Source organism: Notechis scutatus, chromosome 2, assembly GCF_049901735.1.
Source record: "Notechis scutatus isolate UNSWTSFEM ecotype Mainland chromosome 2, rNotScu1.2, whole genome shotgun sequence".
Classification (NCBI taxonomy): domain Eukaryota; kingdom Metazoa; phylum Chordata; class Lepidosauria; order Squamata; family Elapidae; genus Notechis; species Notechis scutatus.
The window spans coordinates 251,299,899-251,327,526 of NC_142010.1; the positions used below are offsets into that span (position 1 = coordinate 251,299,899).

At 42.0% G+C, this 27,628-nt stretch overlaps 1 protein-coding gene across 10 annotated transcripts in view; it reads right to left on the bottom strand.

Moving 5' to 3' along the window:
- The window catches only part of NEDD4L (NEDD4 like E3 ubiquitin protein ligase), a 308,711-nt gene that overhangs the window by 179,371 nt on the left and 101,712 nt on the right, over positions 1 to 27,628 (bottom strand). For all 10 annotated transcript variants that reach the window (XM_087958572.1, XM_087958571.1, XM_087958570.1 and 7 more), the window contains exon 2: positions 16,739 to 16,812. In XM_087958572.1, the coding sequence (XP_087814698.1) occupies positions 16,739 to 16,812 (74 nt within the window). The remainder of the gene's footprint in view (positions 1 to 16,738; positions 16,813 to 27,628) is intronic.

Sequence of the window (27,628 nt, forward strand, 5' to 3'; positions counted from 1 at the left end):
TGTTCGATAATTTTACATCACTGCACACTTATGCAAATTACATCAATTACATCATACATATAAATCATATCACAGGCACCCCTTCACACACTCTATAAAAATGTTTCACTGTAGAGAAGGATGATATAATTAATCAAGAGGTTAATCCAACTGGTTTACATTTTAATGCAATTTTCCCAAAGGGAAGCTTTTAACTTGAATCCTGCATTCAGCATTCTGGCTGAAAAACTCTGGAGGTTGAACTTCCATGCACACACAAAGGGCTTCTCATTGGAGAAGGTTATTCCAATAGACTTAATTAAACTAGGTCTATGGGGGGTGTTGCCTGGAGGAGATTATACTACACATCATGTCACATCAGATGTCTTCAATGTGACATGGGAACACAGGAAAGAGATATGTTAGTGGCAGGAGCAGTTATGCCTTTAAGACAATAAGCTGCTTGACATTACGGTTTTGCTTTAAGAGACTGGTTTGGATATTTCCACTGAGCTAGTAAAAATACTACCTAATGCAACTATGTAACACCCTTGGAGCATGTCCTGAATCACCAGCAATCAAAGAAGTACACAACATGTTCTGCTTTCACATAGGTCACATAGATTCAATTAGCGACCTTGGGCAATGCTAAAGAAATCTTTAAAAAGTTAAAAACTGATTCCATGATAAGGAAGAAGGTAACTTCCATTCTGGTGATCAGGAAACTAGCCCCAGATGCATAATCAAAGGGAGATGTGAGAACACGGTTAATCTGGGTTTGAAATTGAAAAAGGTGCAAACATCATCACTATCCAATCAGACAGCTTCAATCCCAAATATAATGTGCTGAAGACCAACGAGGAAAATTACACAGCTTGACACACGGTTTGATAATATATAAAGTATGGTAAACGTATTTCCTTTAAACCAGGAGTCCCCAAACTTAGCAACTTTAAGACTATGCTGGCTGAGGAATTCTGGGAGTTGAAGTCCACAAGTCTTAAAGTTGCCAAGTTTGGGGACCTCTGCTTTAAACTTTCAGATGTTAACATCTGCACTTATAATATCTCTGGCTGAACTAAGTCCAAAGCAACTCTTCTTCTGTCAAATGTGGTCCCCCTGTTTCTATCTAACTGTACCTGTCATTTCAATGGGTTAAGGCAGGGGTGTCAAACTTATGGCTCTCAGGCCAGATGCATCATGCACTGGCCATGCCCATGTTTGGTTTAACGAAAGGGGAGGGGGAGTCATGATATGTCACATGACGACGATGTGATGACACAAGTTTGACACGCCTGGGTTAAGGAAATCCTACCATATGAACAAAGTACTTTCTTCTTTAAGGCAAAGCTAGCATATAAAGTTGCCTTAAATTTCTAAGTGTCATCCCCTGCTTTTTTTTCAACCAAAGAGCCTCTGAGATGAAAACCTAAGCAAAAGGGAATTTGTATCCAGAAATCCTAAGCTGTTCTATGCAACCAAGGGAGACTATTTCAGAGTCTGAAATGTTTCATACATCCAATGAATCCCACTCAGCCCAATGCCTTATGACAATGACCAGGTGCTAAAATGAAATTTTGGGGCCATTGCAGACCTAATTCTAAGCTAAGAAGAATTACTGGGAAATTGGTTTCCACAATCAAAACAATCCAATAAATATTTCTGAATTAGATGAAAATATTTACATCGCTCAGAACTGAAAATCCAACTGGGAAACAGAGATATAACGGTATACATTAACCAAAGGAGGCAAAATAGTGCATTTCAATTGTTTTGGTTTACACAATCTTTTACCACTGGCATGATAGATCAGATTTAGGCAAGTTCCAGATTATCTTAAATAGTTCAGGTTGTTTACTATTGAATTAAATGATTGGCTTTCCGTTTGTCAATCTTACATCGATGTCGCCATTCAAGCTGGTCCCCCAAAGTCCCTTCACATACTTCAGTCATCGTAGACTATCCAGACCCCTTGTCTGCAGATACATTCCCCCTTGTTAAAAACTCCTGACTCCAATTGTTTTAACAACCCTATAAAACACAGTAAACAGCCACTCTCCCTCTAAATAACCTTATTGTGCACACTAACTAAATTGGGCTCATAACATCACTCCCCTGAAGTGACTGTTTATAAAACATAAACTGCACCAAGGACAACACGTGGAGAGCAAGGAAGAAAGAACATGGATTGCCATCATGTTAAAAGGGCTTCCTTAACTTCCAAAAGGGATCCAACAACAGTATGTTCATCACAATGCCTCTTGTGTACTCCCATCCAAAAAAACTACTAGGGAAAGTGAGAAGCAGGAAATAATCAGGGGACCGGAGGCTAAAACCTATGAAGAACAGTTGCAAGAATTGGATATGTCTAGTCCACGTGTCAGCTATCCATGGCTCTGGAGCCACATGCGGCTCTTTGGGCCCTCTGCTGTGGCTCCCTGTTGGGTGATCCTACCACTGGCTGGCCCCGCCCCTTGCCCTCCCCTCCCAGTCACTCCTCTCCTGGCCTGAGAAGGTAAAACACAAAAAACAGAAATTAGAGGGAGGGAGGGAGGGAGAGACAGAGAGATTTCCTACAGAAAACACCGAGAGACACAAAACCTGGGTAGGCATGGCAGGGTGTTATGTGTCATGTGACGGGGGAGTGATGTTGAGTTGGCCACACCCACCCAGGTTTTGAGGCTCCCGGTGTTTTCTTTTTCTGTGGGAATCGGGTCCAAATGGCTCTTTGAGTGTTTAAGGTTGCAGAGCCCTGACCTAGTCTAATGAAAAGAAGGACTAAGGGTGACATGATGGTTCTTATATCTAATGGGCTGCCAAAAAGAAGAGGGGTCAATCTATTTTCCAAACCACTTGAAGGCAGTGCAAGAAGCAATGGATGGAAATTAATCAAGGAGAGAACCAACCTAGTACTATGGAGAAATTTTCTGCCAGTGAGAAGAATTAGTGAAACAACTTGCCTTCAGGCGTTGGGAGTGCTCCAACACTGGAGATTTTTAAGAAGAGACTGGGCAACCACTTGTCTGAAATGGTATAGGGTTTCTTGCCTCAACATGGATTTGGACCAGAAGACCTCCAAGGTCCCTTCCAACTATGTTATTTTGTTATCCCCAACTTTTGAACCGGAAGCTCTATTGGTCTTCCCAATCCTTGGGTGCAAACTCTCAATCCCTCAAACTATTTCCATTAAATATCTTTCTAGAAAAAAAAAATCTAACAAAGTGCTTATATAAGAAGAATTACATTATTCGATGTAAATTCAACATTATGATGTGCACAGCCTGCTGTTCTTCTTTCCAACACAAAGACAAGGTGAAAATAATTATGGACTCCTGGTTTACACTGATAAGTTTTCTGGAGCCAACAACCAATATTTCTTCCAATGAGAAATAATATCAATTTTCCTGAAGGGAACATTGAGCAAGTGTGATCTAGAATAGAATGGCAACTTAAATGAGCTACTGGATTTTTGCCTAAAATTCAAAATCCTTTATCTCACCACCACTCACTTGGAGACAGTGCTTGCTCTTTTTTGCTGAGAAATGTCTTGGGCTCACATGGGAGTACCAAAATATTCCAAGGAAAGGTTGCAATTCAGTGTAAGATGGAACCGAAATATGACTTAATTTCCATTATACGTGTATGGGAACAGGAGGAATGAAAGCTAAATGCCTTCTGTACTTGCAGAAAGAGCTAAAGGGATGGTGTTGCTAATTTATTTCTCTTGGCTCCATGCCCCAAATCCTAAGGAAAATGAATTCAGCACACAAATGTTTGGGTGAGCAAATTGGATGAGGGGAAAAGGTACTTCTTTTAATAGAATGCACAGGATTCAGAATTTACTGCCACAGTAATTGGCAATAGCTACAGACTTTGCTTGAAAGGGTATTAAGACCTATTTTAGAATCAGATTACTGGCTCAATCGGCTCTCTTTTGTTGACATTGGTTAGCAAATTTAAGACAGGGGTTTCTTGTAGATATTTAGAAATGAACTGTGGCCAAAACATGTGCTTGAGCCATACTCTTTATGGAGGTTTCACAATCATAGGAACCATATCACATTTAAACCTTTCCACAGCTGGACAAGATCAAGAAAGTGTGAACTACCTGGATTTCAAGGAAGCTCTCCTTAATGTTAGTCTTGGGGCAGAAACAGAATGTTCGAAATTGCAAGAGGAATTTCTAACCCTCCTTTTATGGCGAGTTCATTCAGTTGACCTGCTTCCTAACTATCTGAAATACTTCTTCCTTGATTTCTCCACACCTGGACTGAGTTGTGTATAAGATAAGCAGCAAAGGACTTGGTTCTATCTCTTGTTTGCTTAGACCTACTCTTCTTTTTATGACTTTGCAGCTCTCACATGATTGTTAATTGTGTGCAACAGCCAAAGGAGGACTTATTGCTCTCATAGGAGAAACATAGAGTTGGATTTGATGAGCTTTATCTGCTCCAGCAAGGCCTCTCTTATGAAAGAACTGGCATTTGCAAAGCAAACAAGTATGGTTGGAAATATAGTTACAGGTTCTCCTTGACCACAATAGGGCCAGAGCATTTGTTAAGTGGTATGATAGTTAAGGAAGACATCAGGTGACATTCTCTATTGACTTTGCTTGTCAAAAACTAGCAGGGAAGGTCACAAACTGCAATTTAAACTCCAGCATACGGCAACCATCATAAATGCACAATGGTTGTAAGCAAGAGGTGGTATTCAGCAGGTTCTGACCAGTTCTGGAGAAACGGTAGCGGAAATTTTGAGTAGCTCGGAGAACCAGCAAATACCACCTCTGACTGGAGATTTTACAGTATCTTTCCCCTGCCACGCCCACCAAGCCACGCCCACAGAAACAGTAGTAAAAAAAAATTGAAAACCACCACTGGTTGCCCAAATCACAATTATGTGACTACCATACAACCATTGTGCATTTACGGTGGTTGCAGTATCATGGAGTCACGAAATTGCCATTTGTGACTTTCCATATGTGACACTGCGACAGTTGTAAATGCAAGGACTGGTTGTAAGTCTTTTTTTTTTTCCAGTGACGATACACCTTAGGTAAAAAAACAAATGGTATAGTAAGTCAAAGACCACTTATAATTATCTACCACCTTATCCTGGGCAATCTGTACTTAAAATAATGGCTATTCCTGTACAGATGAAATGTTGTATTGGTTAAACAGGACACTGGTTTCGAGTTATATAATTAAAATGATCGTCTCACATCAACAAGTCTCAAACTGAAATAAATTGGTTTCAAAACATATGCTGTTTGGATATTATAGAATCGCCGAGCTGAAAGAGGCAAATTAGTCTACTAATTCCAACTCTCTGCTCAACGCAGGAACTTAAATTAACAGGTGGTTTCCCAGCCTCTACTTGAGTATTTCCAGTAACGGGAAGTATTTTTTCTTGGTAACTAGTTCTATTGAAGAAGTGTTTGCTACGGTGAAGTTTTTTCCCTATTTAATTTTAGAATCTGTTTTCTTAGAACTTAAAACTGTTGTTCCATTTCGACAAAATTACTGTTGAAAGCGTGGGCCCAATGGCTCTTTTTTTAAACCCAAACAACAGTCTTTCCTTGAATTAATCTACCGGAAATTTTTGGTTTCTTTACAGAAATACAGGTGTCACACATACACGTGGGAACAAGGTTGGAGGATACTGATCTAAGAAGGCTTTGCTGATCTAAACAAGTATAAATGACAAATGGCCACACCTACTAAAAAAAAAATCACTGATTTCCTTTAGAGTCAAAGATGAGCAGTGTCAAATGTCTTAGATCCTTAAAAATGTTCAGCCTAATTCTGTCTTTATTATGTACTATTTCTATACCCATGCTTTGCTACGAAACTATGTGGTTGGGCCTAGTTTTGGGGTAGGAAAATAAGGGGGGGGGATTCTGCCTCTGCCTATCAGCATCCATCGGTATTCTTCTGGCTAGTGTCCTGTCAGTGTGAGAGAGTTGATGGCTGTTTGGAAACTGAAACAGTATTTGCTGTGTGAGCAAGGAGACAGCAAGGAGCCTGGGCATGGTTTAGCTCAACTGTTCTGTACTAAAGCTGGTTGCTGCTGTGAAACTAAAACTGAAACTCCTCTCCTCTGCTTGTGTTTTGCATTTGGAACAGATTTTTTTCAGGTGGGGAGGGGGAATAGAACTCCTTAGCATCAGAGTGTGTTAATAATAATATAGGAAATACTAATGCTCTGATGGTCATTTTGAACATACGTGCTAAATTTCAAGTTTGTAGGCTTTACAGTTCTGGATATTTTGTGATGATGTGTGAGTAGTATTTTGCTTTTACATATATAGAAGATATAATTATCTTCTATATATACATATATAGAAGATAATTATCTTCTATATATACATATATAGAAGATAACTGTGTAGTGTATCTAATGCTTCCTCTTCCTATTTTCCTTACAACAATCCTAGGTAGATTGGGATAATAGAGACTGATTGACTCAAAATCTCCCACGAACTTTCATGCATAAGGAACAACTAGAAGTCATCAGTCTTCTAGTTTACCATCTTATCCACAGCACCAAACTTCCTATCCTGTCATTATGTAAAAGATTATTTGATTTAATCTATCAAAGAATATTATATCAATTATATGATAGTTAATTAAAGGATTAAAACACCACACATTTGTACACAGTCGATACAATATTTTCAATGCCAGAAGCATGTTCATTTATTTTTAGATACTATTCTCATTCATTTAATTTTTGTACATATAGTAACGAAGATTCCTGAATGCATTCAGATGCAGAATGCTATGGTGAACTTGGTATTTGCTTTCTACAGTTTTATTTAAAACAATGTTTTTAATTTTTTTTAAAAATGTCCCTGTTGCATTATAAAATTAAACTTCTTTTATTTTCTTATTTTAAAGACGAATTCATTTGAACCAGCTGATTAAGCAGAACACGCCTAATTTCAATGGTTACAATCAATGGGATCACAAAATAACCAAATCAGAGACTTGGTTCATCATCATTAGTTAGACTACTAAATGCAACATAACACCACAAGAAGACTTAATGTGATAGACTTACAGTGCCAGAGTATACTGGTATATACTGTACATATGTATATATATACATATATATATGGAAATGTGTGCTAGTTTATTACTTATCTGGGGTTAGAGATTTCTTTTTATTTATTGATTATTGAGATGTACAGGTGAAACTCAAAAAAATAGAATACCGTGCAAAAGTTCATTTATTTCAGTAATGCAACTTAAAAGGTGAAACTAATATATGAGAAAGACTCATTACATGCAAAGCAAGATAGTTCAAGCCATGATTTGTCATAATTGTGATGATTATGGCTTACAGCTCATGAAACGCCCATATCCACAATCTCAGAAAATTAGAATATTGTGAAAAAGGTTCAATACTCTAGGCTCAAAGTGTCCCACTCTAATCAGCTAATTAAGCCATAACACCTGCAAGGGGTTCCTGAGCCTTTAAATGGTCTCTCAGTCTGGTTCAGTAGGAATCACAATCATGGGAAAGTCTGCTGACCTGACAGTTGTGCAGAAAACCATCACTGACACCCTCCATAAGGAGAGAAAGCCTCAAAAGGTAATTGCAAAAGAAGTTGGATGTTTCCAAAGTGCTGTATCAAAGCACATTAATAGAAAGTTATGTGGAAGGGAAAAGTGTGGAAGAAAAAGGTGCACAAGCAGCAGGGATGACCTCAGCCTGGAGAGGATTGTCAGGAAAAGGCCATTCAAAAGTGTTGGGGACTGTCACAAGGAGTGGACTGAGGCTGGAGTCAGTGCATCAAGAGCCACCACAACACAGACATGGGCTTCAAATGTCGTATTCCTCTTGTCAAGCCGCTCCTGAACAACAAACAATGTCAGAAGCGTCTTACCTGGGCTAAAGAAAGACAGAACTGGTCTGTTGCTCAGTGGCCCAAAGTCCTCTTTTCTGATGAGAGCAACTTGTGCATCTCATTTGGAAACCAAGGACCCAGAGTCTGGGGAAAGAATGGAGAGGCGCACTCTGCAAGATGTTTGAAGTCCAGTGTGAAGTTTCCACAGTCTGTGTTGATTTGGAGAGCCATGTCATCTGCTGGTGTTGGTCCACTGTGCTTCATTAATTCCAGGGTCAATGCAGCCGTCTACCAGGAGATCCCTCCGCAGACAAGCTTTATGGGGATGCTGACTTCATTTTCCAGCAGGACTTGGCACCTGCCCACACTGCCAAAAGCACCAAAACCTGGTTCAATGACCATGGGATTACTGTGCTTGATTGGCCAGCAAACTCGCCTGACCTGAACCCCATAGAGATTCTATGGGGCGTTGCCAAGAGAAAGATGAGAGACATGAGACCAAACAACGCAGAAGAGCTGAAGGCCGCTATTGACACATAACACCTCAGCAGTGCCACAGGCTGATAGCTTCCATGCCATACCACATTGAGGCAGTAATTGCTGCAAAAGGGGCCCAAACCAAGTACTTAGACCAGGATGCTTATACTTTTCAGAGGTCCGATATTGTTCTATGTACAATCCTTGTTTTATTGATTGCATGTAATATTCCGTGTTCTTGGAAGGGCTGCACCAAAGGAGGCTCATTCAATCTTATTCTACACATGTTGTGCATTGACAATAAAGGTTTGAACTTTGAACTTGAACATTCCTGTCTTGACATGTTCAGAATCAGTGTTCAATTTCATGGGCAAGAAATAGATTTTGCGACTCCAATGGCTCTATTTTCTGTCCAAGATGCCTCCAAACCGTCTTTAAACCTTTGGAAGTTTTCCAAAGTTAAAGAACTTATCAAACGAAAGAATGCCATTTCGACAAAACGAATGTACAGTCTTGAAACTAAGGAGACAATTACATGTTGACAGCTACATCTGAAGTGGCGAATTTCTACCTATTCTTCAACATTTTTAACAGGCGTTAATATTTCGCCAAAAAAGTTTTTGCGGGTTCTTTCTAAAATGTTGCACCTTTTAGGTGTCCAAAGTGGAAACATAAAAACTAACGTCAGACTTTTTACATTCCAATCTTACCGCAATGAGTTCTGGAGAACAGTAAAAACCACAGCAAGAAAGCAAAAGCTAGACCCACCACAAAAATGCTTCCAGAAAAGGCATTTATTGAGTAATTGTTCTGCCTCAAAGCATGGAATCTTACAAGCATTACTGATGACACAATGTCCTGCTTTTATGTCTCTATAACTTCCTATCTTAATCTATAGCTTCTTCTGTCTGTCTATCTTACCACAGAAAGTTCCACTCAGGAGGAAAAATAGAAGTTGCTACAAAATGCCTTGTGAACAGAGAGTAGTAAGAGTTGGCAACTAAAAAATGATTTAACTGAAAAATAATCAATCTCTAATCTTCGAGACAGGCATTAATCTGGAACAAATCAAATAAATGCCTTTATTATGACTTGCTGTAAATCAGGGGTGTCAAACTTGATTTCATGGAGGGCCACATCAGGGTTGAGTTTGACCTCGGGGGTCAGGGTGGGTGTGGCCAGGGTAGGCGTGACCAGCTCGATGTCACTCATGTTGGGGGCGCCTGTGGTGGCCAAAGAGCTCTGCCAGCGAAATTGGGCTCCTGAGCTTCGTTTTCGGCTGCGACGGTTTCCTGGAACCCTCTGCCAGTGAAAATGGAGCTCGAGCAGCCTACCCAAGCTCCATGTATTAGTACTTCCCTTGATCTTAATTGTATCCCTCTGTTAATGCAACTTAGGATTGCATTAGTTTTTTTGGCTGCTGCTGCACACTGCTGGCTCATATTTAGCTGGTTGTCCACTAAGACTCCAAGATCCCTCTCACAGTTACTGCTATTGAGCCTGGTTTCACCCAGTCTATATGTGTACTTTTGGTTTTTCTTGCCTAAGTGTAGGGCTTTACTTTTCTCTACATTGAATTTCATTTTGTTAAATACGGCCCAGTGTTCTAGTCTGTCAAGATCCATCTGGATCTTGAGCCTATCTTCCTGCCAGCTTAGTATCATCTGCAAATTTGGTAACTGTTCCAGAAGGCACAACACTAAGAGCACCTGACTTTGGGGGGTCTCTGCAGATGACATTCCCTTGGCAACAGGACACTCCCTTATCTCAATTTATTGAATATTTTCCGTCTTTTTACAGGTGAGTTTAAGCTGTTAATGTTCGTTGTCCAAATCCTACACTCATCTCCCATTTTTTCACTTATACCTGGGCTTTGTATTTCTAGTTGATCTGATTTCTTTTGGTTCTTCATATCTTCTTTCATAGTTTTCCAGCTTTTTTCCTCTTCCCTTCTCATTTTCTCTCATTCGTAGTGCTTCCCTTTCCGCGGTCAGCCTTCTCACCTCTCTTTCTTCTCTTGTATCTCTTCCTTCCTCTGATTCTCCTCTTTTGGTCTTCATTGTCAAAATATTGTTTGTAAAACTCCTACGCTTTATCTATCGAGGACACTCCCTTATCTCAATAGATGGGGAGATTCACTGAAGGCCTGAACCATATTGATGGGTGTGTACACACATACACACTCACTCAGAGGGAGAGGAGGGGAGAGAGGGAGAATTGTGGGAATGTTTGGGAAAAGGACTGGAAGGCAGTGCAATTCCTGAAGGAGAGGAATTAATGGAAGAATCTAGGTACACCCATAACTACCTAGGCAGCCACATGTTCCACTGGTTTTAGCTTTTTGAAAGCCTTCAAAGGCAGTCCAGTTCAAAGAAAGTGGCAGGAGTCCAAATATAAAGTGACATGAAGTGACTGAATACAGGTCGTCCTTAACTTATGAGCACAATTAGCTAATGCAATCCTAAATCGCATTAACAGATGGATACAATCAAGATGAAGTGAGGTACTAATATCACTCTATAAAACCTTAGTAAGACCACACCTAGAGTACTACATCCAGTTTTGGTCACCACACTATAAAAAAGATGTTGAGACTCTAGAAAAAGTACAGAGAAGAGCAACCAGGATGATTAGGGGAATGGAGGCTAAAACATATGAAGAACGTTTACAGGAACTGGGCATGGCTAGACTAGTGAAGAGACGGACCAGGGGAGACAGGATAGCAGTCTTCCAATATTTGAGGGGCTGCCACAGAGAGGAAGGAGTCAAGCTATTTTCTAAAGCACCTGAAGGTGGATGGAAACTGAACAAGGAGAGATTTAATCTGGAAATAAGGAGAAACTTTCTGACAGTGAGAACAATCAACCAATGGAACAGCTTGTCCTGGGAAGTTGTGGGAGCGCCCTCACTTGAGACTTTCAAGGAGAGATTGGACTGCCATTTATCAGAAACGGTGTAGGGTCTCCTGCTTGGGTGGGGGGTTGGACTAGATCAGTGATCCCCAACCTTTATGCCGCTGCCCGGTACCGGCATCAGCTGGGCGCCTGCCCGGTGCCGGCATCAGCTGGGCGCCGCCATCTTTTTGATGAAAAGTGCTTCGGTGAGCTTTCTGGCGGAAAAGCTCACCGGATGCACTTTTTCATCAAAAGATGGCGGCCAGCAACCAGCGGACTCGGTAGGACTTGTTCCGCGGACGGTACCGGTCCACGGACCGGTGGTTGGGGACCCTGGACTAGATGACCTACAAGGTCCCTTCCAACTCTGATTATCTGTTATCTGTTACAATTGAGCCCCAAATTGCTGTTGCTAAGCAAACGTTTATTAAGTGAATTTTGCCTGATTTGATGACCATTCTTGCCACAGTTGTTAAGTGAATCACTGCAGTTCTCAAGTTAGTAACACCGCTGTTAAGTGAGCCTGGCTTCCCCATTGACTTTGCTTGTCAGAAGGGTCACAATAAGTGATCACATGCCCCAGGACACTGCAACCGTCACAAATAAGAGCCTTTTGCCAAGGGTCTTGAATTCTGAACACGTGAGCATGGGGATACTGCAGCGGCCGTTAAGTGTGAAAAAAAGGCCACGTCACTTTTTTTCCCCAGTGCCGTTGTAACTTTAAATGGTCACTAAACGAACTGTTGTAAGTCGAGGACTACATGGATAGCACCTCCTGGCCCAGGAAAGAAAGCAATTGGCACATCAGAGTCGTTTGGCTTTCATCAGATATGCAAAGAGACACTGGGCTGAGATGGGCGGCTCCAGAAATGGAATAAGACAAACTAACGAAGCAAATCTGTTCACAGCTTCCAACTCTATTCTTGTAAGATGACGCACATTGCAAACCAGTTTTGATCGAAGAGCCCAAGCCCAACTTCCATGCGGAACTAAACATGCATCCTTCAGCCTCTGAATTCAGGAGACTTTGTGCATAGCTACTAACGCTTTCGCAACCGCGTCATTCAATTGTTACCTCTAACTTGCTGATACTGGAAGGTGGATGAACGTTTTTGTTTGGTTTTTTTTTTTTTCTAACAGCGTAGCAAACTGCATAAATCTAGCCAACCTGGTTAGTTCGGTGCTGAGCAAACCGAGTGAATTCTGAACACTGCCAGCAGCAGCCTAAAACTGAACAGGATTCTTTCCAAACACAATTTTCAGAGAGTTCCTTCACCAAAATTTAATAAAAAGAAAGGGGTGGGGTTACAAAAAAACACCCCATCAATTCAACTACTCTCCAGTAACTAAGTTAACTGAGATTGATTACTTATTTTGAATTATATGCCCATCTCCCATTAATGACTCAGAAAGGCAGCGTAAAATCAGTCTTGTATGTAAGTTGTGCAAACGTTGCCCTGGTACACCAACATGTAGAACTTAAAGCAGAGGTAAGGGGCCTTCTTGCTATCGATCAGGGGTATCCAACCATGGCAAATTTAAGACCTATGGGCTTCAACTCCCAGAATCCCCCAGTCAGGAATTCTCAAGAGTTGAAGTCTACAATTATTGAAGTTTCCAAGGTATCCAGGTTATAAATGATAGGAATGGACATAACACATGTCTATGATGGCTTGGTTTGGCATTTTTTCTCACGTAACTAAGTGCTTTACTTATTAAATTTGATTTATTAATTTAATTTTCCTTGTTTTCTAGGCAGCACATAAAACACATTATCCTCCAGTCGCACAGAACATGACCCTCAAAGATGGCTGAGGTAATCTCTCAAAGCCCTCAGTATCAAATCAGATTAAGATTAAGCACAGGATTTGGCCCCCAAGTGGGTTCCCCATTAACTCAGGACTCTTATTTTAGATTCAACCGCACATGCATTAAATAGCAGCTACACTGAGGCAGATTATCAAAACATTAAGAGGGGTCAAAGGGAGCACTTACAGCATGAAAGTCTCATTAAAGAGTAGCCCAGCATATCTGAATGACCTTGTGTTTAGATATGGCTTAACAAGCAACAAGCTCAATTAAGGTTGTTTGCCTGATATAGCTGGATTTACCTTGCAACCAGATTAGGCTCAATTGGGTACCAGGCAAGGTAGCTGGATTTTCCAATGTAAAGTCTGTGAGCTCATCACCGAAAGAAATGTTTACTGCTTGTGCAATAATAGGCATCTGAACTTTCCAAGCCCTGTTTTTCAAGCTTTGACAGATATGGGCTTCAATTTCCAGAATTCCACAGCCAGCATGTTGGCTGGGGAATTCTGAGTGTTGATGCCCACACCTCTTGTAGCTGTTGACGTTGAGAGACACTGCTCCAGGGCACAAGGACTAGTCCCTGCCAGGTTCCTGACTTTCCCTGTCTTATTTTAACCCTGTGACTAGATTGGTTCAGTTGACAAAAGTCAAACCCATTTACTGACTCCTCTTCCATGATGCACTGTTTCGCCCAGTTGAAAGTTACAGTCACGGGAGTTTTAGTAGAAAAAGCTCTTATTTCCTCCATGCTGGTGGAAATTCCCCAGTCACATCTAGAAACCTCTTGGAACTAGATAACATGCCAGACATTCCCAACAATAATACTACGGGGTATATTTTTTTTCCAAAGTTCAAACTGCTTTGCATACAAGGTGCTCTAATAACTCTCAAAGTTTGTTCCCTATCATTATCCCATAATAAACATGAGGAAGAATTGCTTAAGGTGGGTTAGGTAAGGCTATTTGTTAACTACATTTTTCAACCTGCAAATAAATAAATAAACAAGTAAGTAAGTATGTATGTATGTATACACACACACACACACACATTACCTCAACAATAACAAAAGTGCTTCAGGTGGCTTCAGTCTCAAAAGGGTATAAATGGAATAGCTAAGAGTATCAGTAAGAAAATCCAACACAGGCACTCCTCGAGTTATGACTGTTTGTTCAGTGATCATTTGAAGCTACGACAATGCTGAATGAGGCCACTTATAAACTGTCCCTGAAGGTATGGCCGTTGCAGTGCCCATGTGGTCACATGATCTGGGCAGCTGGCAATCCATTTGTGTTACGATTGGTTGCCATTTGCAACATTCCCTGAGAGCTTCTCCAGAAAGTCAGTGGGGAAGCTGGCAGGGAAGATTGCAAGTCACTGGGGCAAGCCTCTGCACCCTGGGCTTTCTTCACTTGCATGCCCCATGCATGCTCCACTTCCCAAGCCTTCCTGTACTTGCACACCCATATGCACGCCCCCATACCCTTTTCCCACAAACTCCCTGCACTCATGTCCCAAAGGTGCTTTTTCAGGAGGCAACTGGACTTTCTTATTTTTTTTCTTCTGAAGACATTTCGCTTCTCATCCAAGAAGCTTCTTCAGCTCTGACTGGATTGGTGGGGAATGGAAGGATTTATATTCCTTGCAGACAGCTGTTAATTGGCATCCTGTTAGAGAGCCATTGAAGCACTTGAGGGTTTGTTTGTGTCCTCAAGGTCACCTGAGTAGTGCTCCTGGCTCCTGTGGTCCACATTACCCTCCCCCGCTGGAAACCCATTCCTACTCCCACACCATTCAAATGGTGTTCACAAGTGATGTGGCAGTAGGAATGGATTTCCAGAGGAAAAAATTGCAGAGTACAGGAACCAGGAACACTACCCAGGTGACCCGGAAAACACAAATAAACCTCCAAGTGCTTCAATGACGCTCTAAAACAGGGGTTCCCAACCTGGGGTGCTTGCACCCCCTGGGGGTGCGAGACGATATTCCAGGGGGTGCGAGAAAAGTCCAGGTAAATAATAGGATATTGGCTATATGTTGGCATTTTTATTTATTATGCAATGGATTAACTTTGTTTTCATTTTAGAGTTAAGTATCTTTATTTAGTGGCCGTCACACACATAGCTGAAAAGATTCAATCCTACCATATATTTAACGCGTTCAGTAGTTCCTAAAGTCTAAATTTCAGGGGGTGCGAGGTTCGAGTGAAATTTCTTTAGGGGTGCGGGAAGAAAAAAAGGTTGGGAACCACTGCTTTAAAAGGATGAAAATGACCAGCTGTCTGCGAGGAATATAAATCCTTCCATCCCTCACTATCCTGTCAGAGCTGAAGAAGCTTCTTGGATGAGAAGCGAAATGCCTTCAAAAGAAAAAACAAGGAAGTCCAGTTGCCTCCTGAAAAAGCACCTTTGGGACAACTGTGACCTGGATGACTGAGAACCTCTGCAGACCTCCATGCATTCACACAAACACATGCAGTCTTTCCACAGGCCGCCTCTGGTTGTATGCACCCACGTCTTTCCCTTTCCCTGGCCTTTATGAGCTCATGCTGCACCAAGCACTCTTTTCCCTGACTTACATGCTATCTTCCCCATCCCCCTGAGACAACCCCCCCCCCCGCGTCCCTTAACTGGGTCTTCCTCCACTTCCTGCTTAACGAACCATGTCTTAAGATATAACAATAACCGAGTCCGCCTGAACTCTCATTGGTAAGCCCTGTGGCCATGTAACATCATGCTTTGCAACAGCAACCCCAGTTCCAATTGCAGTTGTAACTTCAGGTCTACTGGTCGGGGGTGGGATTCTACCGGTTCGGACTAATTTGGTAGAACCGGTTGTTACGATTCCCGGTAGTTCGGAGAACTGGTAAAACGGGCCTCTGCCTGGCCCCGCCCCTCTCCACCCGCTTCTCTGCTCCCTGCCCAACCGGTCCTTATCACGTATGCACGACATCATGCACATGTGCAACAAGCTGACTGCATTCTAACCCTGCCCACCTCTCCTTATCTCAGCCATGAGTGCTGAGGGCGGCGGCAGCATGTTGGTGGCAGCCTAGGCCAACCTGGGAGTCGGGACTCAACCGGGGCTTGTGGCGGCAAGGGTGAAGGAGGCAGCGATAGCCCGTTGGTGGCAGCCTCGCCTCGCCCAGGAATCGGGATTCAACTGGGGCTGGCGGCAGCAGCAGCATGTAGGCGACCGGAGCTTGCAGAGACTCACTTACCTAGGGAGATTATGGTGGAAGGCAGACAGTGATGGCTGGCGGGCAGGCGAAGGCAGACTTGCCCAGCCAGCAAGCCACTCTCACCCAGTCGCATGACCACCAAGCCACACCCACAAATTAAGCCACACCCACAGAACCGGTTGTTACAAAAATTAAATCCCACCCCTGCTACTGGTACAACATCATAAGTACAGATAAGATTGCCACAACAACATCACATGTTTTACCAATCCATTTCTATGAGATGTAATTAAACAGCTTCTAATCTGAAGGTTTTCCAAACCAGCTGAACATTAACATGCTCTGCAAAGGCCATAAAGTGGGAGCCACTTATGGTATGGCATATGAAACCCAAAGAAACTGCATCAGAGAGCAAGAATGATACAAATCACAGCATTCTCTATTAATTTCTAGGGAATTCTTTAGGGAAACAAAACCCACAATTGTTTACACAAAATAAAAGCCACTGTCCATTATCCCACAACAAAGTCAACAACACAGCATACACACCTGGCTCCAAAGATGTCCTTTTTGGCAAGGTCTATTCCAGCTACGACTTTAACCCGAAGGACACGAGATTCTTCCTGTTGTGTGAAAAAGAAAAAGAAAAAAAGAGCAAATTAAATTTTAATTCATCGCTTTTAAATCTCACCATGCCTAGCAGCATTTCAATTACACCAGAAAGCTGTTTGAAATATAATCTCCCTCAGATATTGTGGCTTACCATTCCTGACCACAGCCCACATGACCAAAAGAGGCAAGTAGTCCAAACCATATCAAAGTCACCAGAATTGAGAAAGATTGAGAAGAAAAACACCACAAAAGGTGTGTTGAGCTGCTTAAGAGTTTATCTAACGCTTCTGAAGCAAGGAAACTTTTCTGCTTGCAGGGGTAGAAGGTTAAATGTGATGGTCAGCGCAGTTCATTCATGGAATCTATTACTATAGGAACATTCGCTAATAGTGTACAAGGAGTTGGGTTCTAAGGGTAAAGGTTCCCTTCACACATAAGTGCTAGTCATTTCTGGCTCTAGGGGGTGGTGCTCATCTCTGTTACAAAGCCAAAGAGCCAGCGCTGTCCGAAGACGTCTCCATGGTCACGTGGCCGGCATGACTAAACGTTGAAGCAGAGGTGGTATTCAGCAGGTTCTGACCAGTTCTGGAAAACCGGTAGCAGCCATTTTGAATAGTTCAGAGAACCGGCAAATACCACCTCTGACTGGAGATGTTATAGTATCCTTTCCCTGCCACATCCACCAAGCCACAGCCACAAAACCGGTAGCAAAAAAATGTGAATCCCACCACTGCGTCAAAGGCACATGGAACACTGTTACCTTCCCAGCAAAGTGGTCTCTATTTTTCTACTTGTATTTTTACATGCTTTCAAACTGCTAGGTTGGCAGAAAATGGGACCAGTAACGGGGAGCTCCCTCTGTTACACGGTGCTAGGGATTTGAACCGCCAAACTGCCAACCTTTCTGATCGACAAGCTTAGTGTCTTAGCCGCTGAGCCACCGCATCCCTCAATGTTCTACATATTGCTTTAACACATTTAAGCAGGTGGTGAAACTAGATATCCTTCCAAAGTACCCTTCAAGTCCACATTTTTCCAACCTTATGTTTATTCCATCCATTTCCTCTGTTACACGCATGTTAACAGAATTTTGCCCAGTGTAAACGTTTTTTGAGAGATGTTCTCTTTAAGGCAACTGTATATTATCTTGCACATTTTAATGTCCAAATATTTTCATTGCTAGATTCCAAGAAGCGCAAAACACTAAGGGATAATTGTGTTCCAATTTGCATATTCTGGAACTACGGCAGGGATGGGATTCAACCGGTGTTACTACCCGTTCAGTACTTGTGCTGCACAAAGCAGCTGAGGTTGAAAAAGCAGGAAATAAAGGACAGGTAAGAGCTCGGGCCGCCGGGTGGGCCAAACAGCAGCAGACACAGAACAGGTTCTGGGTCTGCTGCTCTTCAGAGCTACTGGTTCTACAGAGCAGGGCAGAACCGGTAGCATCCCACCCCTGAACTACGGTATTTTTAGTTATGCAAACTGAATAAAATTCTCTCTAACGGGGAGATTTAGAAGCGGAGGATAAACTGATAAAACACTAATTTTCAGCTCTTTCATAATGAGTGCTCCAAGATTTACTCACTACTTACAAGAAACTTAAGAATTTTATAAATGAATTGAAATAGTTTAAACAGGGGTTCCTCAACTTCAGCAACTCAATTCCCAGAATTCCTCCTGCCAGGATGCTACCGAGTACTAAATACTGAAGTAGTATAGGCCAAGCAGAGCTAGAACGAGTAGTAAGGGTATGCAGGTACTCCTCAACTTACAGCAGTTCATTTAGTGACCATTCAAAGTTACAACGGCACTGAAAAAAGTGAGTTATGACCATTTTTCACACTTATAACCATCCCGGGATCGTGTGATGCCCTTTTGCGACCGTCTGACAAACAAAGTCAATGGAGAAACCAGATTAACTTAACAATTGTGTTACTAATTTAAGAGCTGCAGTGATTCGCTTAGCAAATGTGATGAGAAAAGTCAGAAAATGGGGCAAAACTCAACTAATTTCTTACTTAACAACATAGATTTTGTTGACATAAGTTGAAGACCACCTGTACTTATAGGTTCCAGGATGTCTTCCTCCGCCACATTATGAGAAATACTGTTTAATGTTTAGATGAGAGTTTTCAACTTGGCAATTTTAAGATGTGTGGACTTTAATTCCCAGAATTCCCTGGAGAGGGGAGTAGGCTAGGGAAAGGATAAAATCTCTTAAAACTGGTCTATACTGTTGCATATACAAACTGCATCTTTATTTATTCATGAGAGACACCCAGTCAACTGTAACCTAAGTTTTCATGAGAATAACTGGGCATGAGTTTGGCCATTCCACGGAGAATAACTGCAATGGTTCTTGCTCTTCAGCTAGGGAAGAGGTGGCAAAAAGGCCTTGATTCTGAATGTTCTAATGCTAACCTCAGATAGAAGTTTCATTCAGGGATCGAGGTTCAAAAATCCCAGCAACCGGTTTGCTGCCCGGTTGCTGGGTGGGCGTGGTCATAATGGGCATGGCCTACTGGAACTTCCAGGAGGGCCATTTTTCGCCTTCCCCTGGGTCCGGAGGCTTCCCTCGGGCCTCTGGGAGGGCAAAAATGGCCGCCACGGGTTCTGGAGGCCCTCCGGAAGCCAGAAACAGGCCTGTTTCCAGACTTCCAAAGGCCCATTTTTCGCCCTCCCAGAGCCTCTGCGTGTAAGTGCAGGGTCCACACAGAGGCTCTGGGAGGGCGGCCTCCCAGGAGTCTCCATGGGCCGCATGGAGACTCCTGGGAGGGGTGGGCGGGGCCAACCAATTGGTTCAACTACCGCTTCAGCGAACCAGATGTACATTTTATAATATCTGGTTCGTCCGAACCGACAGATCCACCCTGGTTTCATTTATGGCTCTCAAGTTCATGATTGTTCGCTCCCCACCAATTTAAACTGTTACTTGTTTTGATAACATTCTTAGACTACAGGTAGGATGATCTCAGACCAGGTGAGCACAGTTGGGCTCAGTGGTCACTTGGGTGGATCATTTTCGTCCGTGGATCATTTTCTACCGGGCCGCCGGTTTGATGGGCGCCGCCATCTTGTTTCGACGAGAAAGTCTTCCGGGTGAGCTTTTCCGGTTGGAAAGCGGCCTTTGGGTCCTGAAGGAATCCTCGTGCCTTAGTTTCATCGAAGGGGGGCCACTTCGAACGAAGAGCCGTCCCGATGGCGGAGGAGATTAAGAAAGCACAAAAAAGCACAAAAAAGGTACAAAGGAGGAGTTGAAGGTGGCGGGGAGAAGCGGGGGACGGCTGGCTGGCCGGTCGCTCAGCTCGCCTTGCCTTGTCATGCATGCTGATGCCGGTACCGGGCCGCGGATCATTTTGTGGTGCCGGTACCGGACTGTGGCACAAAAAAGGTTGGGGGCCATTGTTTTAAATGGACAATTTTTAAAAGGGGGGGAGGGAATTGCAATGACTTCCATACTGCTGCCAAGAAAGCATCTTAGATGTCTTCATAAACATGGCTCAATGGAAAATTTACATGCTCAGACTCCTATTGCTTAACGATAACAACAATTTAAAAGCTTTTTCCTCCAGCATGCCGGGAAATCTGGAAGCTCACACATCTTAAAGTTGCTAAGGTTGAGAAATACTACTTTCGATGATTAAATCGGAAGGTGCAGAAGGAGGAGGAAAAGTTTCTTGTTTAAGAATAGCAATACCAGTTAGGCTTGTATCTTGCCCCATAGCACTCTCTGAGTTGTTTACAACGTAAGCATTATTTGTATAAGCCCCCAACAATCTGGACCCTCATTTTACCGACCTTGGAAGGATGGAAGGCTGTCACTTCTTGGGTGTATAAATATTGTACTAGTTATTGTTGGTTGCTCTTGTGTGGCAAGGAAGACCTGAATATTCTCATAAATAGTTGCCCAAACTGCAAATAGATCCAACGAGCCCAGAAAGGAGCTGTCCTTATTTCAACCTCACCCATATTTGACTTTATCCTGAGAAAACTATGACTGGCATCTGGTTTGCATCTCTTTTTTTCTCCAAGACACATATAGCCCCCGGAAGTTTGTTTCCTTCCTAACCTTCCAGAAATTGATGAAAGCCATTTCATTCCACTAAGGACTTGAAGGTTTTAGTCTCCATCTTTAATGGTTCCATTATTGATTACTTGTATTGTTTGGCTTTTAAAATGTGTTTCAAGCGAATTAATCTTTTCATCACCTGAGAGGCCTTGGAGGCAGAAATCAGGCTCAAACTGGGAAGAGGGGGGAAAAAGCTCAGTTTCCCAACAATAGCCAAATCTATCAACTATAACAGCAGAATTCTAGAAACTGCAGGCTGGAAGGACACCAAGTTACAGAAGCACTTTCAATTATTTTTCTGAAATGAAGAAAAATTAGGTTAAATAGAACAGAACTTCTGTTTAGAAGGACTGTAAGCTCCATTCAAAACCAGTAAAGAATTGCTGGCAATGAAAGATACACACACATACGCGCGCGCGCGCACACACACACACACACACACACACACACTTGCTATTTCACAATTGATTAAGTCCAAGAATATGGGTCCTTGACCAATTGCTAACAATGACATGAAGTTAGAATCCCCCCCCCCCAAAAAAAAGCTACTTATGTCCTGTTTTCGATGTTATACATACGCTCCTGCGGTCTCAAAAATGAATTTTGGAAACTTCACAACTGGCTCATCTTTATGGCCATTTGTAGCGTCCCTTAACCACATGACCAAGGTTTGCAACATTTTTTGGTAGTTTCTGGCTTTTACTTCCAGCAAAAAAAACAACCACTGGGAAGAACCAATTTGCTTAAAACAACTTGTGTGCTCATTTAATGACTACCACAGAAAATGTCATAAAATCAGGTCTGGTCATGTGATCCCACAACTTACAATTATAATTACGACCATAATTCTGGGCTCAACTACAGTCATAACTTGAGGACTACTTGAACTATAATCTACCTATTACAGTACCACTCAGATACTTTTCTTCTTTGAATGGGAATCTGAAAACAATTCTCTTTCATCAATTGGTATATAGAAGCTTTTTCATTTCACCAGCATTTTTAGACAGCTACAAAATGTGGAAGACACAGAATGTAACCTGAGAAATCCACCTTTCCCCCCTCTAGTTTTTATATTAGATATATTTATATTTATTCTATATGTCACTCATCTTACTTGGAAGCGATTCTAGGCAATTTACATTCATTAAAAACCAATAAACAATATTCAAATAATGATAACATAAATTAGTTTAAAAATAACAAGATGGGAAGGAAAGGAACAAGATTTTAGGAACTGGATTAAAGCAAGATTACTTGCCACCAAGAAACATACTGTATGTTGACTTATTATTATTATTATTTTGCCTTGAATTTTTTTCCAGTTGCTTGTTTAAGTAGAATCATACCCAAACCTGCCTTAATAAATGGAAAGGAAAAGAATTTAAAAAATGAGATTAGGTTTATCTCATTGGTGTTTTAAAATTGATCGGGATAATACTTTAATAATTGGGGAAATTTTTTCAAAACAGAAATATTTGCACTGAATGGTACCCTGTGAAACAAAAGAGTGTCTCTCAGATATTTTAACCAAATATATCAACAATGGGAAATACTGGGAAAGTGGCAACAGGAAAAGAAAAAAGGACCTTCACAAGGCACTCATCCTGCAATTCTACTGTAATTTGTTTTTTAATTCTAATTATTTTTTTAAAAAAGTTATGACATATATGCATGCAGGTGTATATCCCAAACATAACAATAAACAATAGTAGTTAAATTACTACACACCTCACCTGCTCACCAAAAGGTGATTAAACAAATTATATTTTAAGCATTATGTGCGTACTCAATCACACTTTCTTTTCCAACACTCTTTTCTGTTTCTTTCTCAAGTTATGATGGACCTAGATCAATGCACAGACTAAGCCCCATTCCTGCTTCTCCTAACTAACTTTCATAGTTGTGCTCCAGAGTAAAACAGCGGCAGGAAAAAAAATGCAGATGAATCAAATCATTTCTGCCATGATGTCTCCAATTTAAACTAAGCTGGAAGATGGGGATTCTAAACAAAATCTAATCACCTGCTTGCTTTTGGAGTCTGCAGGAGATCTTGGAAAACTTGCAAAAGTTTCTGGCTGTTTTATTGGAACGGGGTGAAAATGTGCTGCCTCATCTTTTGAAACAGGCCCCCTGGTGGCGCAAATGGCTGACTTCAAGGCATAATATTTGGAGTTTGCCTCCTCCATTCTGCCTGAGGCGGCCCAACTCCACAGCCCTTTAGCGGCTGTCTGGTTATTGCAATATGGTCATCACTGAAGAAATATTCAGCATGGATGACACACAGGCTGCAAAACTGGCCACCCAACCCTGTCAGAAACCTTTAAGGCAGTGTTTCTCAACCTTGGCAACTTAAAGGTGTGTGGACTTCAACTCCCAGAATTCCCCGGGCAGCAGGACTGGCTGGGGAATTCTAGGAATTGAAGTCCACACATCTTAAAGTTGCCAAGATCAGAAATATGCTGCCTTAAAGGTTTATAAGCTGGCTGATCATATACACATCAGTTGGCAGTTCATGCTATCATTCCAGTAAAAATAAATATTAGCCAATGTTCGCATCGATATTTTCAAAAATTTCCCTCAAAGTATTCGTTATATCTTTTTGGAAAAGCAAACTTGCACCGAATAGTCAACTTCCCTTTAAAAAAAAATGAGGAGTTTTTGTACCGAGCGGTTGTTGGTTGGTTTGCCCATAAGATATTTTATTTCTTTTCTTTTCCTGTGGGAACAGAACACCTCCATTGTGCAATTTTCTTTAATCCCAAAGCTGCTGCTTCGGAGCAAGAAAATGATTTCTTTCTCTCCTCTTTAAGGAGGGCACAACACAATCTAAAAATAGGCCAGAAATAAACATTTTAATCCTCAGGCGCAAACATATATATGCTTTGCAGAAGTATATACAAGGCTATTGTAAAACACTCTCCCCACATTGCTAAACAAAAACATCTCAGCCCTTCCAGGCATTGAACCTAAATAGATGATGTTGCCTCACCAACTAATAAACACCTACAGAAGTACAGGTGGTCCTGGACTTACGACCATAATTGAGCTCAAAATTGCTGCTAAGCGAGATAGTTGTTAAGTGAGTTCTGCCCCATTTTTTGACAGTCCTCACCACAGTTAAGTGAATCACTGCGGTTGTTAAGTGAGCAACATGGTCGTTAAGTGAATCTGGCTTCCCCACTGACTTTGCCTGTCAGAAGGTTGCAAAAATGGATCACGTAACCGGGTGATCCCACACTGCCACCGTCATAAATACGAGCCAGTTGCTAAGTGTCTGAATTTTGATCACATGACCGTTGTGTGAAAACAGTCGCGCTTTTTTTGATGCTGTTGTAACTTTGAACCATCATTAAATGAATTATTATTAAGTTGAAGGCTACCTATTAACTGTTTGGGCCAAAACCCGAAACAGATAAATGAGCTTATTTCTACTTTTTCATTCATACATTCTAACACACAACTCTAGAAAATATCAAGTCTTGAAATTACGAGCTTTACTCCAGTAGCTATTTCCCCAATTGCTGCAAATAAATTCAGGAAAACAGATTTACATTTTAATTACTTATTCCTCTTGGATGTCACATAAGAATTATGGAGGAATTCAGTCAGTACCTGATTAACGTCTCCAAATCTTAAAATACTACTCCCGTGCCAAATTTCAACTTTTTCAGAAATTTCTGGCACTAGCACAATACACAATTATGTATCTATATTTTTATTAGAGGGAGTGCAAGTCTTAAGAAAAACAATCACACACACACACATTAGGAAGAAAAGATTAACTTACACATATTCAGTGGTGCGATTCAACTGTGCACGCGCACAGCATTTAGAACAGACAATTTTTAGCGATAATATTTACCTTTTGCAGCAGCCCCAGTGAGTAAAACAGCTGATGCGCGGCAAAGTGCTCTGCCGCGGGAATCAGCTGTACTCAAAAACAAGGAAACAAAGCACAGGGAAAAGGGCTGGTTTGGGTCGGTGGGGCCAAATGATCACTGGAACTACCGGTTCACCCAAACTGGTCCGAACCTGTAAAATCCCACCCCTGCATGTATTGGGAAAAACACAAACAGGTATTCCCTGACTTATGATCACAATGGAGACCAACATTTATGTTGCTAAGTGAGGCAATTGTTAAGCGAGTTGTACCTGATCTTTTTTGCCACTGTTGTTAAGCAAATCACTGCAGTTATTAAGTGGTTGTTAAGGGAAACTGGCTTTCCCCCATTGACTTAGCTTGCTGGGAACTGGCTGGGAATGGTGATCACTTGACCCCAGGACAGTGCAACTGACATAAATGCATATCAAGGGCCTCAATTCTGAACATGTGACTGTGGGGATGCTACAATGATCTAAAGGGTGAAATCCAGTCGTAAGTCACTTTTTCAGTGCTGTTAGAACTTCAAATGGTCACTAAGCAGACAGTTGTAAATTGAGGACTACGCGTACAGGCTGGATGCAGAATACTTTTTTTAAAAAGGTTACCGATAGCAAAATGTTATAATGAGAAAAATGAGAAAATACTCCCCCACAAACAGTTGCAAAAAGGAAGAAATGCTGCTCAAACTCAAAATACATATAAATTATAAATAGAAAAAAACAACACAAACCACACTGAAGCAATAGCAGGATAAGGGCTTCAAAACGTCCACAGATATCAAAATACACACACTGGGAAGGACGTCAGAACTCAGATAAGAACTGAAAGACTAGAATTATTTCACACTTTGTTTCCAGCACTGGGCCATGCGCAGTCTGTCCTTTTAAACAGTCCTCACAGCTGCAGCCCATAAAGGGGATCAGGACCCTTTCCTCCCCCGTAGACCACGTCATTCACGTTTCTCCCTTATCCGCTCCTCCCTGCGTGCCCTAGGATGAAGAGGAAATGGGCCTGGGTCTTCCTCTGAATGCCCAGCAGGCCTGTGCCCTTCCCCAGTTTCCTCCACAACTTCTGGAGCCACACTCCCACTCCCTGTCCGCTGTTCCTCCTCTCCCTAGAGTCAGATTCTAACAGAGGCATGACACAGATCTCAAGAAGATAGGAAGCAGGAAAAACTCCCATAGCTTTTATTTAATCTTAAACACTAAGGAAAATACATGTCAATGAGGTGCTTGAAATGCCATTGTCCAACAGGATTCAATGCAATTAAAAAGCACACCACAAGGTATAGCTTTCTGGCAAGATAAGATTTCTGGCTGATTCCTCCCCGCTTTCCGTTCACTCATGTCTGATTCTCTGAGACTTCCTGGACAATTCCCAATACTTTTATTGGCAAGGATTTTCAGAAGTGGTTTGTCATTGCCTCCTTCCTGGAACTGAAGGAAAACGACTTAGTCCAAGGTTACTTTGTGCCCAAGCCAGCGTTAAAACTCACAGTCTCTGGGTTTCTAGCCTGATTCCTTAATCACTATATCAAACTGGCTCTCAAAAAGGCTGATAAAACTCAGCAATTAGCTTAATTGGATCCCCAATTCATGGGAAATGCTGACAGGAGAGAGAGAGAAGCGGCATTTATTGCTGGACTTAATACTGTCAGCAAAGCAGCTAAAAAAGCAACCTGTTGCTCTCTCTTCACAACGTATCCCTACAGCATTATTTTTATGGCTGGCGTGTGCTTTTTTATTGCAGAATCACAGAGTTCGAAGGTCCCTAATTGAACATGTGGACCAGACCCTTATTCAGTGGAGGAACTGCTAAAGCACTTCATGCCTAGCTAGCCTCTGTTTGAAAAACCTACCTGTACTGAAGGGGAACATAGCAATTTATGGGAAGCAACACTTGTCATCACGAAATTCCCCTAATAGCTAACCAGAATCAACTTCAGAGGTGGTATTCAGCAGGTTCTGGAGAACCAGTAGCGGAAATTTTGAGTAGTTTGGAGAACAGGCAAATACCACTTCTGACTGGCCCCACCCCTATCTATTCTCTGCCTCCCGAGTCCCAGCTGATTGGCTGGGTCTTCTTTTGTTGCCCTGCCCAGGAGAATGGAGCTGGAAAGCAGGTTAGTGGGGTGGGGAGGGAATGGAGATTTTACAGTAACCTTAGTTCAAAACGTAGTCACCGAACCGGTAGTAACCCCGGTTGAATCCCACCACTGTTTAGGACCCTTTGAAATTACAACAGCTTTGAAAAAGTGGCTTAGGACTGTTTTTCACGCTTACGACCATTGCAGCATCCTCATGTTTCATGTGATCAAAATTCAGAGGCTTGGCAACTGGCTCATATTTATGGTGGCTGCAGTCTCCCAGAGTCATGAGATCAACTTTTGAGAACCACTGACAAGCAAAGTCAATGGGGAAGCCAGATTTAACAACTGCAATGAGTCACTTAACAACAGTGGTAAGAAAAGTAGTAGAGTAGAGTAGAGTAGAGTAGAGTAGAGTAGAGTAGGGTAGGGTAGGGTAGGGTAGGGTAGGGTAGGGTAGGGTGGGGTGGGGTGGGGTGGGGTGGGGTGGGGTGGGGTGGGGTGGGGTGGGGTGGGGTAGGGTAGGGTAGAGTAGAGTAGAGTAGAGGTGGGGTGGGGGGTAGGGTGGGGTAGGGTAGAATAGAATAGAATAGAATAGAATAGAATAGAATAGAATAGAATAGAATAGAATAGAATAGAATAGAATTCTTTATTGGCCAAGTGTGATTGGACACACAAGGAATTTGTTTTGGTTCATATGCTCTCAAGATACATACATCAAGAATCATAGGTATAACACTTAGAAATAGTCATAGGGTTGTCAAGGCTCCAACAATCCACCCC